General features: G+C 41.9%; 1 protein-coding gene across 4 annotated transcripts; it reads left to right on the top strand.

Annotated features, from left to right (window-relative positions):
• The first annotated feature begins 102 nt into the window (after positions 1–102).
• On the top strand, positions 103–21,765 carry actn2b (actinin, alpha 2b). 4 transcript variants are annotated; one of them, XM_071903145.2, is made up of 21 exons: positions 103–412; positions 4,695–4,809; positions 5,087–5,206; positions 5,382–5,468; positions 5,745–5,832; positions 6,498–6,576; positions 10,021–10,102; positions 10,747–10,832; positions 11,098–11,190; positions 11,646–11,876; positions 12,295–12,442; positions 12,845–12,995; positions 16,159–16,267; positions 17,290–17,430; positions 17,965–18,147; positions 18,483–18,617; positions 18,988–19,167; positions 19,479–19,625; positions 20,245–20,310; positions 20,463–20,621; positions 20,988–21,765. In XM_071903145.2, exons 1-21 carry the CDS (start codon positions 284–286, stop codon positions 21,144–21,146), a joined length of 2,688 nt encoding a protein of 895 aa, XP_071759246.2. In that variant the 5' UTR covers positions 103–283; the 3' UTR covers positions 21,147–21,765. The 4 variants fall into 4 exon arrangements, with proteins under 4 accessions (XP_071759246.2, XP_071759245.2, XP_071759250.2 ...); XM_071903144.2 differs by having other exon boundaries at positions 20,463–20,625; positions 20,833–21,765; XM_071903149.2 differs by lacking the exon at positions 17,965–18,147.
• The last annotated feature ends 1,273 nt before the right edge of the window (positions 21,766–23,038 follow it).

Raw genomic sequence — 23,038 nt, 5'->3', positions numbered from 1 at the left:
TGTGGGTGTGTGTGGGTGGGGGTATGATGGTGTCACGTGACTGGCCAGTACTAATTGATACAGTCGCTCGTTGCGCTGTGGCAACCGGGGCCAGACGTCTCTCAGGTCGGGAGGACAAGGGCAAGCGTGAGAGAGAGAGTGAGAGAGAAAAGAAGCAGATCTTCAGAGGAAGCTATCACGTCCATAACATTACAGTTAACCCAGCTGTCCGTCCAGCATAAAAAAAAGAGTCCTGAAGGATAATATACAGTTGAGTTTCGGGGGAATTAAAAAGTGTGGCACAATGATGATGACCCAGGTGGAGACCACGGTGCACTATGACAACGGCTACGAGGATGAGTACATGATGCAGGAGGACGAGTGGGACAGGGACATGCTGCTGGACCCGGCCTGGGAGAAACAGCAAAGGAAAGTAAGTAAAGAAAAGCTAAAAACTGCTGAATAAATTTACTTTACGCACCAGACATAAAGGAGGATTTGTGGTAGTGCATTTAGGCTATTTGTCCGAATTTTCTAGAAATACATTAATTGGATTAGGCGTTATTCCTGTTGAACTCATATAAATATTATAAACTGTCAGTGAGCTTCTTTAGTTTCTGGTATGTGGCTTCAGCCAGCTCTCTTGGGACCAGTGTCAAGCCAACCAGAATAATAAAATAGAACTTCTGGTAACGATTTTCAGAATAAAACCCTTATTGACAAACATATTTTTTTAAACGCGTTTGAGTAGCCTAATACAAATTGAAAATAAAGAATACATCTAAAAAAAATAATCTGTAAATAGAAATACATTCTGCTTCTTTTTTCATCAAGTAACACATTTTGCGCTTTTATTTTGAAAGCAAAATCGCCTAACTTCCGGTATTATTCTGGCTGCGTGTGGCTGACTTGACGCAGCCAAGGAGGCTGTCCTGGCTCGCGCTTGACGGACGGATGCGGTGGGTACCAGCTAACAATAGCTCCGCGCGCGGCTCTCCAGACTGTTGCCATTCCACTGATACGCCCGGAATGCGATCTGTCAACAGATGCTCCTAACACATGATGACGCTCTTGGGATTAGAATGGATGCTATATCTAATTTTAACCTCGGGACCAAAAGGCATTATAGTAGGGTTAATCCAGTGTCCTTGGTGCGGAATTCTTTTGTTTATAGAAACCGCGCAAAAATATTGTACCAGCACCAGCGGCAGCCGTCTGAATATAGTCCTGCCACTCTGTCGGTTGGTTTTAGGGCTTTAAAGTCGGCCTGCGCCTTAACTGCAGCTCTTTTCACAACTGGAGCTCCATGGCCTATAGGGACAGCTCAGCTCATGACAAAACTGTATTTTTGGTAACACACAGCAGCAAAATGCCAGCCAAGTGCCTAGTCCATTTTCCAGTGTTAATAAGTGTTGATTTTTCCAGTGATAATTATTTGGAGTTGACAAGAGTTGACTGGAGAGTTGTTTGTTTGCTCATAGAGCTGATAATACCCTGGGTCAGCTGTTCAAAACTATCTAAAAGTGTTAAATGACCTCTGATGGGTGTGGTCCTATATAAACACTGGCACAGTGTTGGTTTTTACACTCTCAAAGTTCAATCAACACTGATTATTTTGCTGATTCTTACCTGGCCCAAATGAAATAGATTTTGACTGCCTTGAGCATGTTATATGCTGTTTAGTCCCGATTCATCCTTGGCATACACAATTCCCCTGTTGTAGCAGGAGAGCAGTAATGTTGGCAGAAGGCATTTGTTGGCACTATAAAGGACACTCCATCAGGTGCCACAGCAGCGTCTTAAGGAAAGAGGCCTTAATTAGCTTTTCCTAATCATTTCCCTCCCATAGCCTTAATCCCCTCCAGTTAGAGCCACGGTGCAGAAGGGATGGAATTGGGCTGCGCTTATTTTAAGTCTTGTTGGCAACTGCGGTAGTTTTCGTCGCTTCTTAATGTGCCAAAGCTTATGATCACACCTGATCTGTGACCAGATCAGGTGTGCTATTACCTGACAGGTTTATCAAGGGGATTGCTAGAAGCTAAGCCTTCACTGCTGATTTGTGTAACTGAGAGAAATAATTGTAATGGATGACTCAGGAGAGTTTGGCCTAGTCTGCACTGCCAGGCTACTACTCGATTAATGATGAAGTAAAAAGTGTGACATTGGATATGTATTGCATTAAGGCAAGGCAAGGCAAGTTTATTTATAAAGCACATTTCATACACAAAGGCAATTCAAAGTGCTTTACACAAGGTATAGAAGACATTAGATAAGAAATACAGGATAAGATAAATAAAACAAATAAATAAAAAGAGATAATAAAGTGTATAAGAAGAGAGAATAAATTAAGAATTAAGGGTGAATAATTATTACATGTAAGGTAAATGGAAGATGGAATGAATAGAAAATGAGAAAACACTATGATCCGTTTATAAGAGCCTGTCTTTTCGGATGTCAGGGCTCTCCTCTGACTCCACTATCTCGCCCTCATATATCATAACAGTGGAATTGCAGTCCAACACTCAGTAGTCATTTATTTTCCATCCCCTGGACGCCTTATACAGCCAGGCTCTGACCTAGTGCGGCCTCAAAGGCATCAGCCAGCTCAGTGACAGGGGTGGTCCTCTCTGGATGTGATTCATAAATATTTTTAGCTGTAATCGTCAGTGGTCAGTAGTGCTGGTAAAGGGGGGGTGGGGGTGGTGGAAAGTGGGCGGCAGGGCTCTGTGACTGCAGCAGGGTCAGATATGAAGAGCCGGCTAGCCAGCCAGCCAAATTTTTTTTAAGGAGGGCAGCGGTTCAATGTCACATACACCCGGGGGTCTCTCTCAGGCTGGAATGTGATGGCCTTTATTACAAAGCCTCTAATATTCCCTTTCTTGCACAGGACCTCCAAAGGGGAAGCCTGTGTGGGCAGCTGGGTGGGCGTTAGGCACCCATATACAGTACGGCCCTCCTGGGTGCAAGGCTGTGTAAGAACTGTGTAAAGGTCTTAACCCCTTGAATTCACCTTGAATTTCCCCTTAACTAGCTTCAAAGTTAGAAAAAAACGTTTTTGTGTCACGTACATCTTCTGTATCTGCTCGCTTCAACGCTTCATTGAATCTATATCACGCATATTGAGTGAAATATTCCAACTCAAGATGACATTTTTTATCACTGCACCATTTCATCAAATAGAAAAAAATCTAGATGACTTTTGCATCATTTTATTCATATTTCCATGTAATTCAACATAACATATTTGGTATCTTTGGAAACCTCGAGATCTTGACTAGAAAGCTCGTACAAAGCTTGGCCACGCAGCATGCGTTTGTAATGATGGTGCTCTCTCAGTCAGACCCATCAGTCTGTGTGAAGGTGGGTGGTAAAAGAGCAAAATGTCATCAAAGCACAAGTGTCCACTTAGCTTATATTACAGTATGATCAATGTGTTTTACATTGTTTTGTGGTCTGCTGTATGTGTTGATTAGCTCACTGCTTTGGGCACCTAGAAGCACAGAGGTCACATTTCTGGTTGATAATAGCAATCTAGTTACACGGCTCTGTAGGAGATATGGTTAACATTTTCGACAATGTTAAATATCTATTTATACACCTATGTGGCATATCCTTGAAATTACCTATTTATTTGAATTTTGGATTATATTCCCATCCTTTATCCATGCCTGCCTTTGTTCATACTGTACACAGTAATGAGTGTAACCTGGAAGAACACCATACAAGTATTGTGATAAAGCTATCTCCTTGCAGCTGATCATATTTTGAGTGCCAAAATAGTGACAGAAAGTGGTGTGAGGGCAGAACATGCTTCCATATCCACGTGACGTTTTCACTCATCTTGACACGGCGAGACATTTTGACGTTTTCCTCCCCGTCTCTTATCATGAGGCACACCAGACCGGTCTAAATTTAACACCTTATATCAGTCGGAATGCGCTCTGTGGTCTGCTGGCAGCTTTCGTCGGTACAGTGCTGATCGCCCGTGAACCCTGCTGCTGGCTATTGAAAGACTTACATGTAAAAATAGGAGGAGAAAGACAATGATCCTGTCTAAACTCGTCTTACATTATTTCAGTACAACACGTGGACCGCATATTACAGCACATTTGCTCTGATAATTGTTCGCCGTCTGCTTTGGAAAGACTGGCGTTTTAAAACAGGATGTATGCCACTGTAGGAAAAAGTTGAAATCAAACACCAAGGGGTCAGCAGACCCTCAACACATAGGTTAATCTCAAAATGTGGCACTGGTCAGAGAGGCTAATAGTTGATATGATATATGGTGTTTTAGCAAAGACTTGCTAAGCTGTTAGCTGCTTCAGCTTGTTTACATCCACTGCAGAGAGGAATATAATGCTTATCAAGTAACCCATGTACTGTTAGGAAGATGTTCAGTTGAAAAAGAACAAAAGCCCAACTTGCTTTTAGGAGTTTGCTTTTCAAAATGTTTTTTATACATTCATAACAACTTAGTGGTGAAATTATATCACTCCATGTTTGAATGAATAACTGTTTTTTCTGCTCTCTGTTCTGTGCCATTCATTCTCATATCTGTGTTTTACAGAAGTTACAGGTTGCAACTTAACAGAAGTTAGCAAAACTTCACAGGAATTGCAGAATATGTTTAATCACAGACTATTATACATTGGCATGGTGACATTTAAAGTTGTCAAATCCACATTTGATTGACCTGAGTCTCCCTTCCCTGGTAGACCTTCACAGCCTGGTGTAACTCCCACCTGAGGAAAGCAGGGACACAAATTGAAAATATTGAGGAGGACTTCAGGAATGGACTCAAACTCATGTTGCTGCTGGAAGTTATCTCAGGTCAGATAGCATGTGGCTCAACCTGCTAAAAGAGACATTTCTATCATAACTCAAGTTTTCTTAGTTGATATATAATTTATCCTTGATCACTTGTGATGCTACACCAGTAGGATAATGTTCACCTTTTTAATTCACTTGGTACCAGTGAATTAAAAAGGTGCACATTATCCTACCCTCTCATCACTGTAGTCTTCACTGCTGTAGTTTATTTTGTTTATATTGTAATGAGCACATGAAATTACTTATTTGGCTCTGCCACATTATGGTCCATCTGCAGGAGAGAGGTTACCCAAGCCAGATAGAGGGAAGATGCGTTTTCATAAGATTGCCAACGTCAACAAAGCACTGGACTTCATCACAAGCAAAGGAGTAAAACTGGTCTCCATTGGAGCTGAAGGTAACCTGAACCCTTCCTGCACATATGAACGTATTACAGGTAGTTGGCTGTCCAATATGGACCCACATACATAGAATAATATCTATGAATGCAGTTGGCCGAGTGTGAACGTTAAGTTAATATTTTATTTTACCCTTCAGTGATATCTGATGGTAACAGATTGTTCCTTTTTCAGAGATTGTGGACGGGAATGTAAAGATGACTCTCGGAATGATCTGGACCATCATCCTCCGCTTCGCCATTCAGGACATTTCTGTGGAAGGTGACATTATAAGATTCAAATCTAGTGAGACAGGTGTCACTAATAGGTTTTCTATAGATGCTGTGGCCACAGAATGTGGAAACATGTGGGAATTACAATAGATAAATGGCAACATGTGATAATTGTTCAATATACATTTGGGTCTCATGCAACCTGTGATCACCTGAGCAAAGACAAGTCTTGGAATATATCAAAACAGAGAATTGTAGGATACTGTATAGGAACAAATCACAGACCACACTTCTTTACATTTCTGGCAATCCACTCTTTCCTCAGAAACATCTGCCAAGGAAGGCCTTCTCTTGTGGTGCCAGAGAAAGACTGCCCCCTACAGGAATGTCAATGTCCAAAACTTCCATGTCAGGTGAGTGTTAAATGCTGATTGATTACAGTGACATGATACATGATTGATAGCAGATTCAGGTTCTCATCTCATTATATACATGTCATGGCATATTCCAAGTAAATTAATGATTAGTGTAAAGGCCGACTCAATAAACAAATAGAGAAAAAGGCCTTTGTACTCAGGATTGATAACATAAATAGTACTTAGATGCCTTAGAGACAGTGATATGAATATTTAGTTTTGAGCAGTCAGAAATGCCAAGTAAAATGATTACTTTTCTTGCCAGACACTTTGAGGGAAAAATGATTTGCACAGATTGTGCTAATATAATCAAATGACACCCTCCCATGGTGTGAATCTAATTGAATGGCATCCTCACATGATGTCCCATCAAATTTTGCAAAATAGCAGATAGATTAGCATAATTTCAGCATTATCAGATAGGATTGTGCCAGTACTCATTTCTTCATGAAGCTGACCTTCACCAGCACAAAGTATGAGGACTTGAGCCTGGTATCAGCAAAATACCTGTTACTGTTGCACCTTTACCCCAAATAGTTAATGCAGGAACTGAATACACGGAAGTTCTTCACTCAGGGGCAACTTCACCTGAGTCTAGCAGATTGCCTCTTTGAACTCTGAAGTCTGACATGTTGGTTCTCTCTGCTCATTGGCTGGTGAAGCTGGAAGGACGGCCTGGCCTTCTGCGCCCTGATTCACAGACACAGACCCGACCTCATCGACTACTCTAAGCTCAACAAGGTGTCCAGTGTGGCCCCACTTGTAACCAGGATGCTGTGTATCAACCCCAATCACTAACAGATTAATGTCCACAAAATTAACATTTCTGTCTCTTTCACAGTGTGAATTAACGGAAATGAACACAAACTGAAATCAGAATAATGACTCTTCTGGTTGCTGTAGATTAAATGTTGTCTTACCTGCATTGTGAAACACTGAAGAAAATTGTAGGACTAGAGTTGTATGCCATCTTTGACTCACGTCCTCTCTCCACCGCACACGTTTTATTTTGTAATGCTCATCTGATTGTCTGTTTTGGGCTCTCTAAGCTGGAAGGATGGGCTGGCGTTCTGTGCCTTGATCCAGAAACACAGACTGGATCAAGTACCATAGGTACTGTAGGAGAAGGTACTGTAGGAACAGTGCAGCATAGTGTTTGGTCCAGAGATTGTAGACAGTAGTTCAAGTGTGAAGTAAATGACCTTAGGTGATGTCAGCCTTCCATTTTATGGGAAGTGAAGTCCAGGCAGTCGCACGCAGTATGTAGTGTGCAGTAGTTTACTGTGTAGTGTGGATTGCTGTAGATTAATAGCATTTCATTTGGATGGTGGCTACATTCTTAATTTACTCTATGGATATTATGTAATGTATGTCTACTTCACAGTAGGATGTTGTTTATCCTAATCGTTGCATTCAATTAGTCTAACTTCATCCCTCATTACTTTTAAATGTAGTGTATCCTTTCAGCATAATAAGCCTGAGTCAGACCTTTACTTAAGTTAGTTTTTATATTTACTGTGGCAGTTACCACGCTTAATTTACTCACTTGGAAACATGGCCTCCTGCAAGATGCAAGCTTGAAGTGATGAATATGTAAATTGTGTCTACCTTCCCATTATGATATATGGATTTAGATTTTTGACTTAAGTCCATTCGTGTGTGCCTTCCGTTATGCATCTAAAACCCTGCAATATGTCTAGCTCTCCCATCAGATAATGATCTAATATTTGCATACTACTAAATGCAAAATACATCAAATGATGTAAATTGCTCAGTCACAAAAACGTGGAGGAAATTAATTAGACTGTGCAACACTTTTGATTGGTCTCTGAATACTTGGAATGGTGTTTAAAGTAGACTACCACTGGGCTGGAGTGTGCCAAATCATTTAAATGTGCTGGGTTTAACAGATACCCAGGGTGCCCAAGTGCCTCGATCATTGAGCTGTGCGGCTGATTTGCAGAGCCAGATAGCACAGCTGACAGCCCTCACATGTTTCTTCAGGTACCATGCGCTCTCTCCATCCTGGTGACAGGTGCTGTGTCATGGGATGTTGTAGGAATATTTCAAGTCTCTGTCTTCTATTTCCCTGCATAGTTCTTAATGACAATGAGCATATATAGCCCAATATATTGGCCAGACACTGATGTGCAAGGACAGAATCCATCATGTTGCTTTCCCAACATCATAGATGCCTTCAACTGTACACATGTGACCATCAGGGTGCAGAAACAAGCTTATATATATCTATTTAAAATAGGAAGAGACGACATTCCATGAACATTCAATCAGCATGTGTGATGCAGACGTGACCATAACAAGTGATCAATGCAATTGGAGAGTGGCTTGTCCGTATGTTGAGTAGGAAGCACTTGTCATAAAGAAAGTCCTTTTCATATAAAACTTATCTTTGAAGTATCAGATTATTTCAATAATTTCATACACGCAAAAACTCACAATAGACTAGATTTCAGATTTTATAAAGGATATTTATTATGTTTTTATCCAATTAATGTCCCAAAAGCAAGTTGCCAGTGAATCTTTGTGTGCCATTGTCCTAACCAAAACTAAATTAAAAGCACATGGCATTTAAAAGCAATGTCCCAGCAGAAAGACATGAAAAATGAGAAAAGGTCATGGCCTGATTTTTCACCATACCAATGGGAAAGATATAGAAACGTCTGACTAGTGGGCTTGTTAAACTCAAATGTGCAAATCTCAGTTGTTTGGATCTCAATCTCAGTTGACAACTTTACGCAGTCCAGATGGGGCCCAATATGCATATAATATGTAAACACTTTAGCTGATAACGAGGAGTGACAGTTTTGGAAACAGAGTAACTCTCTGAGTCCTTTGTACTTTTCCCCATCCGACTCACTGACCTGACTTGGTCTTGACCCTGAATAGACACAGAAACCTGAGCCTAGTCCCTGCAGAGCCCGGGCTTAGCTTTACCTCTGCTGTCACATACTGTACCGCTCCTGATTGAGAATAATGGGAATAGACATGACAAGCCTACAAAATGGCAACTGTGATATTTAGCGGTCATTGTCACGTGTTGGGCTCTAATCTAAGGTGTCATTCTGTAAGGTTTCTATGTAGTAGGAGTAGGAATGGACATTTATATAGACTGTAATGGAAGCATTAGATGCCAAGCATTAGTTAGGGAGCCTACACTCACTCACAGTCTCTTTCTCTCTCTCAACTACTCTTTCTCACTCTTTCTATCTCTTTCGCACACACACACACACACACACACTCAGTCACACCTCGACTTTCCAATGCTGCTTAAACTGCCAGGAGATAGTTGCATCGTGCGCCAGTCAGCTGTTGAGTCTGGCTCCAGGTGAGCGTGTTCGTTAAGCTCAGAGTGTTATAGCCTGCTGAAACGGCACTGGGCAGGGAGGGACCAGCACACAAACACACACACACACACACACACACACACACACATACAACACACAGGCCTTGGGGTATCCTTCTATCCATCCATCCCTCCATCCTGCCATCAATCTATCACTCCATCCATCCGTCTATCTGCCCTGCACTGGATCTGTGAGCAGCTGGCCTTGTCATGTAGTGTGTCACCCCTCCCCACCCCAGTGGAGACAGAGATAAGGACAATAGCAGCAGCATGATAGCATGATCCCTGTATCCCCATGCACACTAAGCACTCTCACTGACTCACTCTGCCCCATTAGCAGGGGAGGGTTTACTGTCAGCTGTTGGCCTAATGCACCCCTCCCAGTGTTTCCAAACGCTGGGCATTTCTCCTGTCAGATTAACTTGTGTGAGAAAAGCAAATGTGTTTGATTAAAGTTCTATAATTTCAAAAAGCCTTTCAGATTAAAGTCTGATATCTACAAAATAAAATTTTCTGGAATTGAGAAACTTGAGACCCAATGCATTTTTCAAAAATATGCATACAGGTTTTAATTTGGTTTCATGGATCCTAGAGTGATGATATATAATCAGCATGTGAAGGACCTAATAAACATGTGACAACAGTTCATGTGAAAAAAATAGCACTATCAAATAGAAATTTGAAATTTGTAATATCAAAATAAAAGTGCATTTAGGTGGTCAGGGTGTATAATGTGTCCACCATAGCGTAGAGGTCAGCACAGAGGCATTTTAAGTCCGCCATTGCTGTGCAGTGATGTAGCATTGTGTTTCTTTATTTAGGATGATCCTCTGGGGAACCTGAACCTGGCTTTTGACATTGCAGAGAAACACCTGGACATTCCCAAAATGCTGGACGCAGAAGGTAATGTTTTATGGAATAGCAAGACCTAACATGGATGAATGGATTCAAGATTTTAACTTTCTCACATAGTTTTCTGTGAGATATGTGTTTGTCCAACTGCTACAACATGAACTTCACTGTGTGTATTATTGGAGGGCTTTTTTTTGCACTGGTCTCCCTCACACAGATGTAGCCAGTAAATTCAAACAACTATTTTGACTTATGTGTCCAGCTTTCACAGAGTTTCAGGGTTACAGAAGGTGAGAACAATTTTAAGTCGTCATATTGCAAAGACTCTCACTGTTCCTGCTTTGATGACTGCATCAGATTCACTCCAGTTGGTTTGAACATGAAATGATGCACAAAATAATGCCCACAAATGTCTCAGTGTTGATAATTCAAGTTAAGGATGCTCCATTTAATCCTGCCAGAAGGTTTGCTTTTCCCTCATTTAACACCAACTGAATGCTACCTCAGTCAGTCAGCCATGCAAACCCTGAAATCAAAACAAACCATATTCCCAAAAGCAGCTTAGAATAGGAGCAGACTCCAAATGGATGTGTTGTTTCTGTTTTCCTCCAGAAAACTTCTGTTGTCCCCTTGTTCTTTTCCCCTTTCTCTTCCTCTCTTCCACCTTTGCCTTTTCCTCCCTCTCCATGCTACAGATATCATCAACACCCCCAAGCCTGATGAGAGAGCTATCATGACCTATGTGTCCTGCTTTTACCATGCTTTTGCTGGAGCTGAGCAGGTATAACATTACCGATTTGTATTTTTAAATGAGGTAGCTATATGTCTCTCTCATGTCCATACAGGTTATAAGAACAGTTTTAGCTGCAGAATTCTATTGTCAATGTAATTTTTGACATGGTTATTTGAGCAATAAATATTGTATTGTGAGGATCATGTTAGAAATAAATGATTGATGAGCATGGCACATTGTTTTACTTTACTTTACTATAACTAGATCATTCCTTTGCCCTGCTGCCATGTCTTCCCTCTCCCTCCACTTTCAGGCGGAGACGGCTGCAAACAGGATCTGTAAAGTGCTGGGTGTGAACCAGGAGAATGAGAAACTGATGGAGGAGTACGAGAGACTGGCCAGTGAGGTAAAGCAACATTTGAAGAGTATCATTAAAAAAAAAAAAAAGATTTGAAAATAACACCTCCTCCCATAAGATGATGACACTCTGTGTAATGAAACCTTTGATTTTTGAAAGAGAGATTAAACTGTAGAACCTTTGTAGTAGTGGTATAAATATTACACTAGAGTCAGTACTCTGCTTCACACATGAAGTTAGTTTGAAGTAGTTAATGACTCTGTTTACATCACATATTTCAAAGCCACAGTCCAATACAAGTACAACTGAGTTCAATTTGAAAAAGTACTTTAACTCCAAAAACTTTTTCAATCCCCTGCTCATGTATCCCATTGCTGCTTATACCTTAGACCCATTTCTTGAATAAATGAATAATTCATCACAGTCTTTCGGTCACATTGTTATCTTAACATGGAACTGTCTTGCCTCCTCACTTATTACCAAGTTGCCCTTGTGTCCCCCAGCTGCTGGAGTGGATCCGCCGCACCACTCCCTGGCTGGAGAACCGGACCCCAGAGAAGACCATGACGGAGATGCAGAGGAAGCTGGAGGACTTCAGGGACTACAGGCGCATGCACAAGCCCCCTAAGGTGCAGGAGAAGTGCCAGCTGGAGATCAACTTCAACACCCTGCAGACCAAGCTGCGCATCAGCAATCGTCCTGCCTTCATGCCCTCTGAGGGGAAAATGGTGTCTGTAAGTCGCTCCAAATTCTTCCTACTGTCTTTATCATTTTGAGTATAACTTTTGGCTCAGCTCATAATTCAGCGATCAAAGGAGTATTCATGTTTGTTATCGAATGTATAATTGTTTATGTCTCATCTGTCAAATCTTATATATGACACTAACAGGCTCTAGCTGTCTTCAAATAGAGTGGAGATGTTTTACACTGCTCTAAATAAAAGGAACAGGAACAGAAAAGCTGCGATATTAGTGAAATAATTTTTCTGCTTCTAAAAGTGTCTTGTGACAAAAAGTGATCGTTATTTATCAATTTTTCTTAAGGTCAAAACATGTTTAATGATTGAAACGTGAATGCCAAATGTTTTTTAAAGACTCACCACCATGTAATTTGCAGCAAATATATTTCACTGTTGTCGCTGTGTGTGTACAGGACATAGCCAGTGCATGGCAGGGCCTGGAGCAGGCAGAGAAGGGCTACGAGGAGTGGCTCCTCACAGAGATCCGTAGGCTGGAGAGACTGGACCACCTGGCTGAAAAGTTCCGCCAAAAAGCCACCAATCATGAGAGCTGGGCCAGCGGTCAGTCCTACATGCATCTGGCTGTTTATCTGTCTGTGTGCTTGTTTTTCTATTTGCCTACTATCTCTCTCTGTTTTATCTAAAGGTCTGCACGTCTGTCAGTTTTCTGTTTATCTGCGCTTATCTGTCAGCTCTGTTTCTGTTCTGTGTTTCCTTTAGCCGTGTGGTTTGTGCAGATGTGTCCCTTATGAGATGGGATATAATGTTATTTAATCCTTCCAATAACATTAGCCTGTAGTGAACTAATGCAGGTCAGTTTCTCCATCTGCTACGCCCAAAGAAAGGCTGTGTTTAGTACTAGCTTAACTCACTAATAATCTCTGTTCCTTTCTCTTACCTCCTCTTCCTTCTCTGTGTGTGTGTGTGCGTGTGTGTGTGTGTGTGTCTGTGTGTGATATTCAGGTAAAGAACTGATCCTCTCCCAGAAGGACTATGAAACGGCCACCCTGACAGAAATACGTGCATTGCTTCGGAAACACGAGGCTTTTGAGAGTGACCTGGCAGCCCATCAGGACAGAGTGGAGCAGATTGCCGCCATTGCACAGGAGCTAAAGTACGCACACTCCCTATAGCAGAGGTTTTCAGTCATGTGTCATGGAGGCCTAAGAGTATGCAGAAGTTCACACCAGAGATGGGGGAACTAACTAGTAAAATTGCAGTGAAGTTTTCTGTTTCTTTCTTGTAAAGATTATTTTTATGGCATTTCTGCTTTATACTAAATTTATACAGTGTACAGCATACAGTGGGGATTGACTGCATAGAGTCAACAAAGGACATGTAGCAGATTCAAACCCACACCACTGCTCCTATATAATATGCGCCTTAGGCTAATGATCCACAAAAACATTTGTTCTCTTTTTTTTTCACACTTGGGATGGTGGAAGAAGAAAAAAACAAGTGGGAGGCATAGCAGTGCAAAAAAGACTTTAGAATGAGAGTGGTTGTCTGGTGGATTTTCAATGTCTGTAAAGTGTGATTTGCATGTGGGAGTGTTACCTTCATACCATGTTTTGAACCACTCTAAACCATTGCTGATAGACAGAGCAGTTTACTGTCTTTTGCCAAAGTATGCATGATAATGATTTGTAAAATAAGCGTACTGAAAACTTTGCCTTTACAGCTGAGTGCATTTCATTCAATATTTGAAGTGAACAACAATGGAGAGCATAGTTCACAGGCTTAATGACATTTCCAATCAGTAATCAATGACTTCCACCTGTCCATCGTTACCTTCTCAGTCTGGGATTGGCCACAGACTGCTTCCTGTTTCATATTTAACCAAAGCTCTGAAGCACAGAGATAGCATTTCAGCACACTGGCATAATGGCTGCTTCGTTTCTTGCAAGGTATGTGCTGTTAAATGATTGTCCTGTTTATTTTCTTCTGTGGTTCTTCTTACTCATTTTTTTTTTGAGTCAAGCATTTGACTAAACTATATTCTTTCCTTACAGTGGATTGCTGCTTATTGCACTACTAAACTGGGATGTCCATTGCTTTCCTCTTAAAGGTAAGAGAATCATCTTATCTGAATTTCTTCAACTCTTGCTGACTTCACTGGCTGAACATTTTAAATTTAACACTTTTTATTTTTTTTTTTCCCCTAGGTGGGAGCCAGCATGGACCTGCGTATGAGGGCAGCTTCACTAATGCTAAGAAGTCTCCCAGCCCCCATTATGGCTCATCCCCAAGTGCCTTTGTTCAGCCTGCTGATCAGAGCCTACATGGTGGTTTAACTCATTCTACTTTCTCGGGCCCATATGTACCAATGGAGGAAGTGTATTCTGGTCCTGCTAACACTGAGGCTTACCCAGCAAGCTACAACCCTGCTCACCATCCGTCAAGTGTGGCTTCTGGCTCAGGTCCTGAGGGGGGAACTGCTGCTACCAGCCACTTTGTGTCTCAGCCCAGACCCATGATGCCCTTTCCTCCTCCTCCCCCTCCACGGCCTGAGTTCCATGCAGGTGAGCTGGATCACTACGAAGAAAGCTTTGAGCATGGAGACTCAGAAAGTGAAACAGCAGAACTAAGTGTGCCGCCACCCTTCCCAGGATCTGGTAATCCACAAGGCTTCAAGTCTGGTGAGTTGACCAACTACGCAGCCATCTACGAGCATGGAGACTCTGAGAGTGAAACGGAGGATGTATATCCCCTTCACCAGCCGGTTCCTCAGCAGGGAGGCCCACCGAGCATGAAGCCTGCCGCTCTAGTCAAGCCAGCTAACCTGGAGCAGCCAATCGCACAAATGCTAATACCATTTCCAGGAAACCAATACTACCTCTTCCTGACTGGTCAGCTTCCTCCTGGCACAATCACTCACTACAATTCTGACTATGAGCAGGGTGGAGACCACTGGGAAGATGTCCACTATGAGAGGTACCACTTCCCCACCAACCCACCTCTAGTCCCCAGTCAGAACCAGGATGCCCCCAGTGACTTTGGCTCTAGCCAGATGCCCCATCAGCCTGGTCAACCAATGGCTTATGTTGCCCAAAGCTCTCAGCCAATCTCCAGTCCTGATGTCTACTTTGCAGCTAATGTGTACAGAGGGGGTAAAGGTGGCTCTGAATAGGCCTTGGATTGTGTGCTGAGATGTTGCTGTCACCTTGTGTACTGAAATTTAAATAAAATGGGAAAAAAAGTACTCTACTGTCTTATCCTCTGTTCCTCCAAATGTGCAATTGACCTTAATTTTAAGGGGGGGGGGTTAACTATATCTGACTCTAAAAGTTCAACCAGCAAGGTAGGTGCTCTCTAATGAGCAAGGTCACCTTGCCTTCACAACAGCTTGTCTAAAGTAAACTATAGGACAGACTAGGAGAAATATGTGCTTGCACTCTGTGCTCCAGAACTTTTAATAAGGTTCATTTGATGAGGCTAGGGAAGCATTTACTTAATCCTGGTGCAAACACCATGGCTCAGGAATGTATATGGTGTCTGCTATAAAATGGCCTTGGCTGTTAACACAACATGCAGAGCCATCATTGGTTCAAATGACCATGTCTCACAGTTAGCAACAATACTATGGGTGGAAGGCATCATTTAGCTTTCTCTAAATGTAAACTGAGATCTAGGATAAATTCAGTAACTTTGTGGCATCAAAGTTTTTGATTTGTGCCTGCTGTCCATGTTTTGCTGATGCAGTTTGGAATATGTTGGCCTGATTTTCAAGACAAAATGCCTCATTAAATCTTAAATTTGTGACCGATGCACCTGCAATTCTTGTGCCGCCTATTTAATTGCCTCCACGTTGGTTTGAAAACTTGATTTTCAGATCTCTCTTAAAGCTGATACATACTGCCAAATGCTAAGCATTCAACTTAATATAACCCACCAGAGTAGCTGCATTTTTGATTTTATTACTCCAGAACTTGAAGTCCTTTTTCACATGATTTTCTATTTGTCCACTCCTATACTTGGCACCAGGGGCGGTAAACAGTGAGCATGTCATTTTATTTCAGTTCCATTTTAGGGGTTTCTCTCTAGTCCTACTTTAACTTAACTTTACATTAACTGACCTTTGTAGTTAAAGGTTACAATGTTGAGTCAAACATTTGCCACTTTTCTCTGGCTCAGAGATTGGCTTTGTGGTCCACCACAAATGCCTAGACAGAGGGTAGGCACTTTAAAATGCATAGAAATTGGTGCTTGAAAGAAAAATAGCGTTGCACTCTTTACTACAGTTGAAACAAATTGCAGTCTGTGCCTTGTTTTTCCAGTGAGCTGGACTACCATGATGTGGCTGCTGTGAACCAGCGCTGCCAGAGCATCTGCGACTTGTGGGACCGTCTGGGAACCCTGACCCAGAAGAGGAGAGAGGCACTGGAGGTGAGGGCAACAGTCAAGGTTGTTCACAAAGATCAGAAGAAAATGGGGCTATTGTCAGTGAACTGGTTAAGATGGAAAGCATTCAAGTTCACTTGCCCTCAAATCTTCCATACCAGCATAGGCTGCTCTGCATTAAAGTAATTGGATATTCAATTTGAGAGTTTATTTTCCTGAATATGCTATGTTAGTAAATTCCCACAAGAGTGCGCTAAAGTTCCATAGTGACTAGTAGATGCAGAATGAAGTCGCCTCCAAAATCAACTGAATCAAAATTTTAATGTAAACATGTTTGGATGTCTGTGGATGACATCTGAGCAGTGGAGACACAACTGATTTATGAGGGGAGATAATTGGATCCCCTGTAAGATCCCTGACCCAGATAACAGGGTAAAATGGAGGAGTGGAGGGGATAAAGGGGAAATAGATGTAAGAGGCCTGTGCTGGATGTGTCTGGCAGAAAGCCCACTAGCCACTTCCTCTGATCTGCGCCGGGCGTTCCGGACCTGCAAATGTGTGAGGGCCCGGGAAAAGGGCCAGGGATTAGTCTGAATGACAGGGACAGGGGTCTGCTTTCTGTCCATCTCACCCTCCTTCCCACTCCCCACTGCTCCATCCTGAGGGGAGGGGTCCCTAATCCAGCTGGGACCACCGTGCCAAACTTTGGGGTTATCAAGGCCATAACAATGTGATGCATCCTGGGATTAGTCATCCAAACAGGTGGCGGGATGTTTGTTTTGGGGTTTGTCTGTGAGATATGAAGATGATGATTCTTTTGTAGGTCAGTGTGAGTAGAGCAAAGCACTGAACTTTGGGTTTGGAGGTCTGGGTGCAATTCTCAGTAAGCTGTGTGTGTTCTTGCAGTATTTAAAATCCAGCATGGATAAGAAAAACAGCACAAATCATACACACATAACATCGAATAATAAACAGTCATGTCATAAGCAATAAACACTATGAATCAACAGAGTGAACTATTAAGCAAAGTCTAATTGATGTAATTCCATTGTGCTTGGTCCTCCCAGCGGACAGAGAAGCTGCTGGAAACCATCGATCAGTTGTTCCTGGAGTTTGCCAAGAGGTCGGCCCCTTTCAACAACTGGATGGAAGGAGCCATGGAGGACCTGCAGGATATGTTTATAGTGCATACCATCGAAGAAGTCCAGGTAGGCTCGCTCATACTAGGTTCACACGCTCACTGCTGATTCTGAGATTCTAGTTTTACTTTTCACAGTATTGTTGTCACACTGTGGAAAAAGTCCAGGTAAGATTAACCTGCTCACATTTTTACCATGATGGTAATTCAGCATTGTTGTAAAGGCTTTATACTGTTGCCTTACATTATAAATATCAAATGTAATGGTGTGTAATAACACCAATATGACCATGATGGTAATTCAGCATTGTTGTAAAGGCTTTATACTGTTGCCTTACATTATAAATATCAAATGTAATGGTGTGTAATAACACCAATATGTAAAAGTTAATAATCCATCAATAGGTTTGTCACACCCGAACCCCCCCCCCCCCCCCCCCCCCCCCCCCCCCCCACACACACACACACACACACACACAATTTAATCATCTTTCATTACAATATTTTAGGAATCGATGTACTGTAGCTCCCGCACTTTCTGAATGAAGTGTCAGGATTTCTTTTCACGCCAATCCCCCCCTTTCACCCTCACCTTCCCTTCCAGAGTCTAATCGCAGCTCATGAGCAGTTCAAAGCTACTCTCCCCGAGGCGGATGGAGAGAGACAGGCCATCATGGGAATCCACAATGAGGTGCAGAAAATTTCCCAGAGCTACGGGATCAAGGCCAACATCACCAACCCCTACAGCACCATCACTATTGAAGAACTTCTCAACAAGTGGGATAAGGTAGCAACAGCTTTAAATCTGATATACACACTTACACACACCAAGGGAATAAAGTCTTAGATAAGAGTTTGGCATTTCTGGCCATATAATAGTATTTACCACAAAAAAAGAACTAGGAGAGAGTTTTTTTTTATTGTATTGAAAAAGTAAAAACGGATGCTGCTCCGGAGGAGCAGGAATTGGAGGATTCAGCACCCAGTTGGGATCTAAGAGGTATAATTCAAAATAATAAGAGTATACTAGCACATTTCTTTTTGATGTAAATGGCTCTCTCCAGGAGGAGCCAGCCTCTCTGAATACTAACTAGGCCCACTCTGTATGTGTGTGTTTTCTAGGTGAAGAAGCTGGTTCCTCAGAGAGATGGCTCCCTCCAGGAGGAAATGGCGCGCCAGCATGCCCATGAAAGGCTGAGACGGCAGTTTGCTGCCCAGGCCAATCTCATTGGACCCTGGATACAGGCCAGGATGGAGGTTAGACATACAGGCTTCATGAGCAATTAGACAAACGATTCTCTCCATCTAAACCAAAAATGACCTAAAAATACAAATTCATTGTACGTAATGGTGCCAAAAGGACGGCAGTTATTCTAATGATAATAGAAGTAAAATTAATGTATATTGTAATACACATACAATTTTTCTCCATGAAATGCTACAATTCTTAACAGAAGTTATTCTTATGCACAGATCATTGATCACCCCCCCCACACACACACACACACACACACTCGTACTTGTTGCCATCAGTAAGCAAAACAACTGATCCTTAGACCAACATGTTCTATGATCAAATGTACTGGTCCAAAACCAAGTTGGCTGTCCTTGGTGTGCTGTCCTGCAGGAGATTGGACGCTGCGCCCTGGAGCTAGGAGGGACGCTGGAGGACCAGATGACCCAGCTGAAGCAGTGCGAGCACGTCATCGTCGCCTACAAGCCCAACATCGACAAGTTGGAGGGAGACCACCAGCTAATCCAAGAGTCACTGGTGTTTGATAACAAACACACCAACTACACCATGGAGGTACAGCACATGGGCAAATGGCAGACAGTCTTGCAAATATGCATACATGCTCAGACATGCATTTGAACAAACACATGTAAAATATGTACAAACGTGCAGTACAGACTCAAAAACACAGACACTGTGCTTACATTAGCTATTCATTACAGCTGTGCAATGGATACTCACTCTCACACATGCAAATATGTATGTAAATATGCAGTTAGATATACAATGTTCACTTAATATTTCAATATACAATATTCATAAAACTGTGTAAGGTGTGTCTTTTTTAATGTGTTAACATGCTTGCCCTGTCATCACATCAACAGCACATCCGTGTAGGCTGGGAGCTGCTTCTCACAACCATCGCCCGCACCATCAATGAGATTGAGACCCAGATCCTGACCCGGGACGCCAAGGGCATCAGCCAGCAGCAGATGAATGAGTTCAGATCCTCTTTCAACCACTTTGACCGGGTACAGTGATCCACTCACACAGATCCGTGCACTCCTTCATGATCCATTTGAGATAACCCAGCTGAAGTGGTGCGAGCACGTCATCAGCAGAGTAGCAGGGGGTAGCCTGGTATTTAGAGATGATCCTGTAGCTAACTGTAAGGTCCCAGGTTAGATCCCCCATGATCTCAAATGTCCACCCTGCAGTGGTTATCAAGACACTGAATCCTTACCAGCTCCAGGGGCGCTGCTCTGCAACTGAACCTGCATTTGACCCCAAGTGACTCCTGGTGGAGGGGGCAGATGAAAATTAAAATTTCTCTCCTTGGGCATCACTAGAATACCACAAAAAACTATTATAGGCAGCAGCTATTATCGTACTATGGGATGGCAAGCCATATCTAGTTATACTTTGAGCATTTTTTGAGTCAGTCTTATAGCTTTGATAAAGATGCAATTATACTTTGCTATTCCATAAAGCTACGTCCTTATGAATTCCTTAGATTTACAGTGAACCACAAGTACATTTATACACGTGTCCTAAAATTTTTCCTCTTTCCCTCTTTTCCCCTAATATCCTCCTGTTCCTACCTTATGTCTTGTATGGTGAATGCATCTGACCTTTGGCCTCCACCTGTAGAAGAAGAATGGGGCGATGGACACTGACGACTTTAGAGCCTGTCTCATCTCCATGGGTTATGACTTGGTAGGATGTTTCAAGCGCTGTAAATGGATGGATGGGCTACTTTATCAATTGCAAAGATTTATGGAAATAATTCTTCAATAATGTTTGCTTTTATTTTCTAAACCCACACATACTGTCCCTTCTCTGTCTACGACTGCCCATTCCTTTCTCAGGGAGAGGTGGAGTTTGCCCGTATAATGCTGCTGGTGGACCCCAGTGCCACTGGAATGGTCTCCTTCCAGTCTTTCATCGACTTCATGACCAGAGAGACCGCTGATACGGACACCGCAGAGCAGGTTGTGGCATCCTTCCGGATCCTGGCAGCTGACAAGGTATGTGTGTGTGTGTTTGTGTTAGTCTGTTAGACTGGCACATGGACCCATATTCTTAGTGTCTAATATAGTCTAGTCTAGCCATTATTTTCAGCTCATCTTATTTCCAAGAAGTATCTGCCACGCTATGATGATTTATGATCTATAACTTTGTACATCAACTTAAATTGGAAAAAAGGGGATTTTAGCACAAAGCTTTTCATAAACCCAGCCCAGCACTTTTCAGTCCAACAAAGTTTACTTCTGCACTGCGATGTGTCCCCTGTTGGATTCCCTCAACACAGCTCTACATTTGAAATAATAGAGCTAGTAGACTCAGATCCATTCAGCATTCTGAATCACATTTTCTATTCCCTGTCATCGCAGCCCTACATCCTGGTGGAGGAGCTGAGGAGAGAGCTTCCCCCTGACCAGGCAGAATACTGCATCATGAGGATGCCTCCCCACACCGGCCATGGAGCGCCACCGGGGGCGCTAGACTACACTGCCTTCTCCACCGCCCTCTACGGAGAGAGCGACCTTTAACCCCCAAGATGACCCTTCACCTGTTGACCCTTTACCCAACCACAAGTGTATCCCCCACTCCTCCATCTTTGGATGAATTTAAGGAATCTATAAAGAGGGGAGGATCAGATATGTTGAATAAAATATGCTTGCGGTCATAGCCATTAGATTTCTATAGATTTGTCTCCCGATGCATTAGTACGTCCACAATCATGTTGTGCATTGTGATGTGTCTTGGTCCTCTCCTCGTAGCCTTCTTGGATGAAACATGCCCCCTAAAACAAATACACACTGCTATAGTAACGAGAAGTTTGCCATGTTCGATCCGTATTTTGAGATAGCCTTCAGTGCATTGTGGTACAATAGTCACACCTAAGGTAGTGTTCTGTGATTCAAGTGAAACTAGATGAGAATTTTACACCATCAAAAATACAGATCACTTAGAAGTACTGGTATATCAACAGAAGAGTTTGGGTAGTTTTTTTGTTTATCTGTCGCAGCGATTAGATGTCCGATTGAGTCCAGCACTGTCATGTTTTGTTTTCATGTTTCCTTTCGATGCCTATGTTGTGGGAATGCGAGCTATAAGGGATTTTGAGAAGCTGAAAGTGGATTACAATTGGCAAAAACACATTGCTAGAAATACACATTGACATTGTTAATGTATACCTTTTTTTTTTTTTTAGCATGAAATGAAAAATGGCATTCGAGGCATTTCCACATTGTACAATGTCCCAATGACCCTTGTGGAATATTTAAAAGTAGTGACAATAATGTAACAAAAATGTACTGGAGATATACAGTATGTACTCAGCACTTGGTGCTAACTCTATGCAAATGATTTTCTGCTAAAACTATATATCTTTATGTAACGCTAAATATTAAGTAACTGTAAGGAAATGAATAATGGATCAAATATGTTTTGAATTCTCTTTTTCACATCCAATGCCAATATGTAAATCATGCAAGAAAGATAGAATGTCGTTGAAGTTGCCAAAGCAATGAAAGTTTCTTTTGACTGCACCAAAAGAACTGGCTAGGTTTTTCTATTCTGTTAATCACATTAGCAATGTTGCCTTAGATACTGATCCCTTTTCCTCCAAGAGAGTTTCCCATTTCAGTGGAGACTTTGGCTATGTTGTATTTTGGTGGGCAGAGGAAGATATTCAGTCAGTCAGTATATACCTTGCTTTACATGTTTAAAGAAACTTGCTGGCTCTTATTGGTGAATTCAATGAGGTGAACTTTGTACTTGAAGGTAATGAATTCATTCAATAAAGTATTCATGATTAATTGAAATTGAAGTTTTTCAACCTGATAAGTCATTACATATGTCTTTAAATTGCAATTTTCACCATATGCACTAGAAATTATTTAACAGATGCCAAATAAAATATTGTATGACTGGGAGAAGATATTGGTGAAATGAGTTGTATTTGTTGTATTAATGGATTGTATAAGCAGTATTCGGGAAGCTAATTTGAAAGCGCAGCTTCACAAGCTACCAGTTACTTCAAATTGACAAAAGAAGAAGTTGAACAACTGCGCAAAGCCAAATAAAGAGAAATATACAGTAGCTTTGTCAACTTTGTGTAACTTTGTGAACTAGTTGTTAAAACTAAAACTAAATGATCATATCTACATCTGCAATGTCATATAATACAAATTCACTTGACCACAAAAATATCACTGATTAGGATATTAACAAAAAAATTATTTTATTTGAAATACAGTAGGCTACAAGGATTTTTCACTGTTTATAATGCCCACTCCGCTGTCAGCTGCCTGCCAGAAACAAGTCTGGTCTAGCAAATATTCTAATCTGGGTTTGCCACAGGAAGAAGAGGAATGTTCTTTCTTTTTCTATGTATTGTCCATCACTTCTTCATTTTCACTCAGTCTGGACCTTAACC

This window comes from Centroberyx gerrardi, chromosome 15, assembly GCF_048128805.1.
Source record: "Centroberyx gerrardi isolate f3 chromosome 15, fCenGer3.hap1.cur.20231027, whole genome shotgun sequence".
NCBI lineage: Eukaryota > Metazoa > Chordata > Actinopteri > Beryciformes > Berycidae > Centroberyx > Centroberyx gerrardi.
The sequence above is the reverse complement of the archived record's forward strand: the minus strand, read 5'-3'. Positions and strand labels throughout refer to the sequence as shown.

Excerpts from the sequence above, each read along its gene's own strand:
- actn2b (XM_071903144.2), top strand. The coding sequence starts at position 284 with ATGATGATGACCCAGGTGGAGACCACGGTGCACTATGACAACGGCTAC. Across the intron at positions 11,877-12,294 it reads CTGAGGGGAAAATGGTGTCT|GACATAGCCAGTGCATGGCA; the intron begins GTAAGTCGCTCC and ends GTGTGTGTACAG. Across the intron at positions 17,431-17,964 it reads ATACCATCGAAGAAGTCCAG|AGTCTAATCGCAGCTCATGA; the intron begins GTAGGCTCGCTC and ends CTTCCCTTCCAG.